The following is a 6987-nucleotide window of genomic DNA, read 5'->3' as shown; positions in this document are numbered from 1 at the left end:
CAGCTGGTAAGGATGCTAAGCCAAGGACTTGGCATGGCATGGAGGCAAAGGAAACATTTTCCTGGGAAGCTCTTCCATCCTTGCACCTTCTCTAAGTAGCTTCTGTGGCATTGCGTAAGTGGTTTTCTGACATGTCAGGATCCCTTTTCTCTTTTGTTGCATTAACATTGGGAGAATTTGTATCATGGGTTGGTAAATGAATACGTTGGTTGTTACACCCAAGAAGAAAACAAACAAGCTCTCTCTACTACACCACCTAATCACTGGCACATCTCAGTATCCCTTCTCCCTGATTCCCGCTTGCTTCTCCAGTCTCCCCACTTGCTCAGTAGACTACACGAGTTCCCATTCACCAAAGGACATTACTCTTTGAAATTCATGTTCTCTTGATCCGATAAACAAGCATGACCTGGAAACTGTAATTGCCCTCATCTTAAAAGCCTTCCTTGGATCTCATTACTTCTAGTTATTTCTACTCCAGTTTGACCTTGCCTCTGACCATATCCAGAGACCACTGTTGGTGAGGTAACAGACGACTTCTCTGGCACTAAGGGTTGTGGTCAGCCCTCCCAGCTTAGGGTTCTTGTTCTCTCAGAAGAGTGACATTTGATCACTCTTCCATCCTTGCACCTTCTCTAAGTAGCTTCTGTGGCATTGCGTAAGTGGTTTTCTGACATGTCAGGATCCCTTTTCTCTTTTGTTGACTCTCTTTTAAGCATCAGAGTGTCACATAGTACAGCCTTGCTCTCTTCACGTCTGTCTGCGTTCATTGCCTTGATGCTTTAATTCACTTGCATGGTTTGAAATGCCACCTTCATTCCAGAGACTCCTGAATGTATACCTAGAGCTCCATCTCATTTCTCTACTTGGCCTTTCCATTTGAAGGGCTAATAGAGACCTCTAGTTTGATCTGCACCAACCTCAACTCTCCATCTTTCTCTCTGAAGCTGAGGCCTCTGTACTCACACTTCAACTAATGGCGGTGGCTTCAGCCCTCACCGGCTCAGGCTGGGAACCTTAATTACCCTCAATGCTCCTTTGTTCTAGCTCCCATCCAGATGTCCAGGAAGTCTTGTTTTCTCCAACTTCCCACCTTCCCCACTCTGGTTTCCTTGTGGTGAGCTGCTGTCATTGATCATGTGGCCTGCTGCCATGACCCTGTCTTGCACATGGGCTGACCTCCACCGAACTCTTCTGGAACCTAACTTTCCCATAGAAGCTACAGCCATCTTTCCACAGTGCAAGTCAGCTCATGTCCCTCCTCCATTCAAGACTCCAGGTGATTCCTATCGTAATTAAAGTAGAAGCTGAAGCCCTTCTGTGCCCAATTATCTTTCTGAACTCATTTCCTACCATCCACTCTTCTTCCCTTCCTGGCACACAACACACGGGCTGTAGCTTGTAGTGTTTTTCTCTGATTACTCATGAGGGAAGCTCTTTCAGCTGTGCTCTAGCCTGCCTCTGAGGCATCTTCTGAAGTCCAGTGTGTGGTAAAGGCTTGGTCCTCTGGTTGCTGCTTTTGGGTGATGGGAGCACCTTGAAAATATGGGACCTGATAGGAGGCCATTAGGAACATGGCTTCAAAGTGGGTAATGGCACTGCAACCTTTTCTGCTTCTCATATGTGGACTCTTGGAAGAAGTTCGGCTCTTCCCCATCTTCCCATGTGGTGTGCTGCCTCAACACAGGTCCAGAAGCAATGGGAATAATCACCTGTAGCCTGGAAGATCTAACCCTGTCTTATTTAAAATTAGCTTACTTTCCTGGGTAAGTTGATCATCTCAGGTGTTTGTTATCATATGGGGAGGGGTTATTAACTCATGTCTCCTTTACGGCTTTATTTAATGCTTCCTTTCTTGAGATTTGCATTGATCATAACACTTCAGTTTACAATCCCTCTTTCTCCGAGTACCCGGAAGTCCCTTTTATTCTGTTTTTTTTTCTCCCCTTTCCCCATCACACATGTCAACTTTTAATATGCCATAAAATTGGCTCACTTATAGTATCTACTGTTGTCTCTTTCTCTAGAACATCATGGTTCTACATAATGGTTCTCTTGTTCACGGGTGCTCAAAGTGCTTAGAAAATTTGTCAGGGTTTAGGTGATTAATAGTAAAATGTTTGCTAAATGAGTGAATAACATCTTTTACCAGAGAGAGCCATCATGGGGTAGAAACCTGGAAAGATCAAACTGTAAGGGATGTGTGGAATGGGGACCCTAGACAAGCATGAATGCAGAACTTTGGACAAATTTTAAGTAGAAATTTTAGTTCTTTGGGATAAAGTCTTGCCTTGCCATGCAAGCTGTCTTCAAACCCAGCCTTGATCCCCCTCCTGAACTTCCTGCATGCTGGGATGCTAGCACTTTGTCAACAGTCCAGGTCCAGGTCCAGGGCTTTCTATTTGAAGCGTGGTGGGCCTAACAGATCCAGCTACCTGTATGGTACCATGTGACTTTACAGCATCTCTCTGAGCTTGGTTTTTCCACTTGGTCAAATTCAAACTCAGTATTCAGGCACACTCAGACTGACCACAGCACATTAGAATGGAGGAGCATCGCTTATATTGGCCTCGTTCTACATGCTCAGCAGTGCAGTAAAAAAGATTGCTCACTTCCCAGGGTTCAAAGATGCGTGACTCATATGGAGCCTGCTGACAGCCAAACCACAGGCCCATTTTGCTTTTTTTTTCCCATACAAACCACAAGTTCTGTTGTTTTAACTCGTATGTATGGATTTTATTTTTTTTCCTATTAACATGTATCTTATTTAGGTTCAGTATTCATGTCACTATCCCAGTTCAGTATTTTGGTAAACCCTCATTTATTTTTATTTATTTATTTATTTTTGGTCTGGAAACTGACAACTAAAAACAAAAATCATTAATGTATTGATAGAATGTCATCCTGGCCAGGGTCCAAGACTAGACAGAACCTGTGCCAAAATATTGCAGACCTTCTTTCCCACAAGAACAGGATCTATTTAAGCCAGCTATTTCTTAATCTTGCCCACAAAATTGTTACTGAATAACTTTCAAATGCATTGCTGAAGCTGAAGTGAGCTACTAAGCCAGGATGCCACTCAATTCCCAGCCTATCACTCGACCCACCGAGAACATGAGCCAGTCTGGTCTCGCTCTGTGTTAGATCAAGCACTGCCGCCTCCCGAGAGCCTTTCCTATGAGTTCATAAACCATCGTTTATTAAGCCTGCTTTAAGGTCAGGTTTACAACCTGCAGTTTGAAGCTTTGGTTTTCTTTAGCCCGGTGACATCATATCTATATTATTTAATGACTTACACTGGGACGGAACTGTTTACATACTACTGGGTGGGTGGTCTCTGTCATTTAGGGATGTAAAAAAATATTTTATGGGAATATAGTTATGAAGTCTTATCATGCAATTTTTAATGTCATTTTTTTGTTTCCTTTTTAAAATTGGTTTCCTTCTTTTGCTTCTAGGCTCTTTAGCTATCCACTCTTTCACGGGTATTTCTGTCTCAGCATCTGACCAGTGTGCAAGCAATGAACACCCTGTGCAGCATCCCAGTCTCTCTCCTGACTCTGGTGGCAGGCCAGAACTGGATCTATCATATAAGGAAAAAGAGGATGAGTGCAGCAAAAGTTCAAAACCAGTATTTGTTTGTTTGTTTTTTCTTTCTGGGGGTGGGGTGGGTTACATGACAGGGAGGAGTCCTCTCTGGCAAGGGCCTCATTTTAATCTAGTTCAGATAGCTTAGTCTTTATAAAACAACTAAAAAAGGACAGTATGAAGCTTTTCCTAAAAAAACAAAACAAACAAAAAAAACCCTCAATTTCTTTGGTTGATGGTTTAGTCCCTGGGAGCTCTGGGAGAGTGGGGGACAGTCTGGTTGATTTATATTGTAGTTCTTCCTATGGGATTTGCAAACCCTTTCAGCTCTTTCAGTCTTTCCCCTGACTCTTCCAGTGGGGTACCAAGCTCAGTCTGATGGTTGGCTGCTAGCATTCCTCATCTGCATCTGTATAGGCAGAGCCTCTCAGAGGACAGGTAAACCAGGCTTCTGTCAGCAAGGGCTTCTCGCCATCGGCAATAATGGGTTTAGTGTCTGCAGATGGGATGGATCCCTAGGTAGGGTGGTCTCTGGATGGTCTTTCTTTAAGTCTCTGTTCCACTCTTTGTCTCTTCATTTCCATTAGACAGGAACAGTTTCGGGTTAATATTTTAGAGATGGGTGGGTGGTTCCATCCCTCAACCAGGGGCTGTGCCTAACCCCTGGATATGGTCTCTATAAGTTCTATTTCCACTTTGTTGGGTGTTTCAGCTCATGTCATTCCTGTTGGGTCGTGGGAACCTCTTGCTTCCCTGGCATCTGGAACTTTCTAGAGGCTACCCCAGTTTCCCACGTTCCACTGCTGCACACCTTCTTTCAATTTCCCGACCCTCTGTATTTCTCCCCCTGTTTCTTCCCATACCTGATCCTGCCCCCCCTTTTCCCTCCCCCTCCTCTCTCCTTCTCAGACCCCCTTCCTCCCTCTACCTCCCGTGAGGTATTTTGTTCCTCCTTCTAAGTAGAACTGGAGAATTCATACTTTGGTCTTCCTTCTTTTTGGTTTTTCTCTGATCTGTAAGTTGTATCATGGGTATTCTGAGCTTTTTTGGCTAATAAGTTCTTCATATTTGTCAGACCCCTGCCCACTCTGACCTGCCTTCTACATCACTTAGTCATCGTCGCATGTTCACTGTATGTCCTCTTTACTTGCCTTCTGGGATAATTGGTCATCATCCTGTGTGCTCTGACAGTTGTCCCTGTGTATGCTCTGTCAGCTAGTACTCATTGTGTGTGCTTTGGCAGCCAGTCATCATTGTGCAAGATTGGGCACTTGTTGGGATGGCGGGGATAACAAACAGCCTTTGTTTGAATCTAGTTCTATGGCATCTTCAGTGCTTGACATGGTACGTGGTCCAAAGCATCTACTGAGTACTATAGATTTTGCTGGGATATCCAAGAATTTTTCCATTGTCTATTTCCAGAAATCTGTCAGGAATGGAGTGGAAAGCATCGAGGAGAGGCAAGTGTTGGAGAACAGACACTGGGCTTCGAAAGGCCACGCTGGTCTTTACTCTAGTCATCCTTGGCACTTATGTTAGTGATTCCTTACTTCTGGTTCTAAGACTGGGGACAGGCAGAGCCTGCTGGTCGAGAACCACAGAACCCCCACCGTCCCATAGATTTTGCTTCTGATCTCTGTAACATAAGTTTTATAGTAAAATTTTCCTGTGCTATTTGAGCTTGTTGAATACACACTGGGAGTGAGGAGGCAGCCCCTTAAGCCAGAGGCAGCATGATTATTTCAATCGAGAGAAGAACAAACAGTGGAGGGGGTATTAATGACATCGTGCCCTTGAGAATGGTTGGAAGGCATAGTCTTCCCAACAGTGGCTACTCTCTATCTTACGATAGAATTACGAATATGCACAGGGGATGAGAAACTAAAACTCATCCATGGATGAAGCTCAACTCTTCGGGAAACTCTCAGTTTTCAGCAGGGCTCATTGCCCAGTTATTTCTGCTGGATGTTGTATCTGATTTCATGAAACGTCGCTATCTATTAGCTGCTGCTGAGTTTTCTATTACTTCTACTTGAGATATATATTATATAGTATTAATATACATTTTTGTTTTTGTAAATATAATATATTCAGTTCACTCATTCAAAGCCAAACGTACTCTCTCATTATTCACTTGGATCAGTCACCTTTAGCCTTACTTGTCTTGTTTCCAGAATCAACCATGATGGCTTAACATATGAACTGGGATCAGGGATCTATGTATAGAGAACAAGGGTGTTGTTTGTGTGAAAGTCTTTTAAGTAATAGAAGTTTTTGTTGTTATTATTGTTAGTTTTGTTTCATTTTGGTCAAAGGTAAGAGCAAAGATAGGGGGAGTAAATTCAAAATCTTGACAGGTTATTAAACATTAGGGTCACTTCTTACCTCAATATTTTTACCTATGTGACGCCCTTCTTATTACGACTTTCCCTTACAGATTCCGATTATTGTACCCAACAGGAACAAATATTAGTGGGACAATGTATGGGTTGAATTGTGTCACTCCAAAATCATTACTCACATTAGAATGTGAATATAACTATCTGAAGGGACAAAATTTAAAAATATTATTAACATTCAGTAAAACCATTAGGGTGGATGCGTATTCAATCTGACTTGTAACTCTTAAGAGGAATTTTAGTCTTATAGAGAGATTTCACAGATATATATTCACAGAAAGAAGCCCATGTTGGGATATACCCTACAAAGCTCTTGATCTTGGACTTAAAGCCTCCAGAACAGTAAGAAAATACTTTTCTGTTGTTTAAAACATCTAGTCTGTGGTATATTTTTTATGGCAGCTACAACAAACTCTCATAGGGAAAATGCATGCATTGCAAATAGCTTCTAAATCTTCCTTTCTCTCTAACTTTTCTGTAGGCTATGAAATTCTCGTTCTGGTCATTTTACTATTTGATGAGAATCTCCTATCTGTTCTTGGGTGTTCTGAACATAATATCATGTTTATGAAGACTAAGTTCTGGAAAAAAAATCATACAAAGAATTTGATTCTCCTAGTATAACTAAAACTCAGTAATCATGGGACTAAGGAGTCGTGTGTGTGTGTGTGTGTGTGTGTGTGTGTGTAGGTAAATGCTCACTCCTGTGAAGGCCAGAGGTCAATGTGAAGTGTGAAGTATCTTCTTCAATTACTTCTCTATTTCTCTCTCTTTCTCTCCCCTTCCTTCTTCCTTTCCTACCTCTCTTTCTCCTCCTTCTCTCCCTTCCCCTCTTCCTTCCTTCCTTCCTTTCTTTCTTTCTTTCTTTCTTTCTTTCTTTCTTTCTTTCTTTCTTTCTTTCTTTCTTTCTTTCTTCCTTCCTTCCTTCCTTCCTTTCTTTCTTTCTTTCTTTCTTTCTTTCTTTCTTTCTTTCTTTCATTTGTGACAGGGTCTCTCATTG

General features: G+C 42.3%; 1 protein-coding gene across 2 annotated transcripts; it reads left to right on the top strand.

Annotated features, from left to right (window-relative positions):
- Positions 1-412: 412 nt before the first annotated feature.
- Positions 413-6753, top strand: Gm4861 (predicted gene 4861). Of its 2 annotated transcripts, none has more exons than XM_030252601.1 (3): positions 413-1766; positions 3459-3631; positions 5011-6753. In XM_030252601.1, the coding sequence occupies exons 2-3, from the start codon at positions 3522-3524 to the stop codon at positions 5219-5221; spliced, it is 321 nt and encodes a 106-aa protein (XP_030108461.1). In that variant the 5' UTR covers positions 413-1766; positions 3459-3521; the 3' UTR covers positions 5222-6753. The 2 variants fall into 2 exon arrangements, with proteins under 2 accessions (XP_030108461.1, NP_808333.1); NM_177665.4 differs by lacking the exon at positions 413-1766 and adding an exon at positions 3082-3216 and having other exon boundaries at positions 5011-5699.
- The last annotated feature ends 234 nt before the right edge of the window (positions 6754-6987 follow it).

The sequence above is a fragment of the Mus musculus genome, chromosome 3 (genome assembly GCF_000001635.26).
Source record: "Mus musculus strain C57BL/6J chromosome 3, GRCm38.p6 C57BL/6J".
In the NCBI taxonomy this organism is placed as follows: Eukaryota; Metazoa; Chordata; class Mammalia; order Rodentia; family Muridae; genus Mus; species Mus musculus.
The sequence above is the reverse complement of the archived record's forward strand: the minus strand, read 5'-3'. Positions and strand labels throughout refer to the sequence as shown.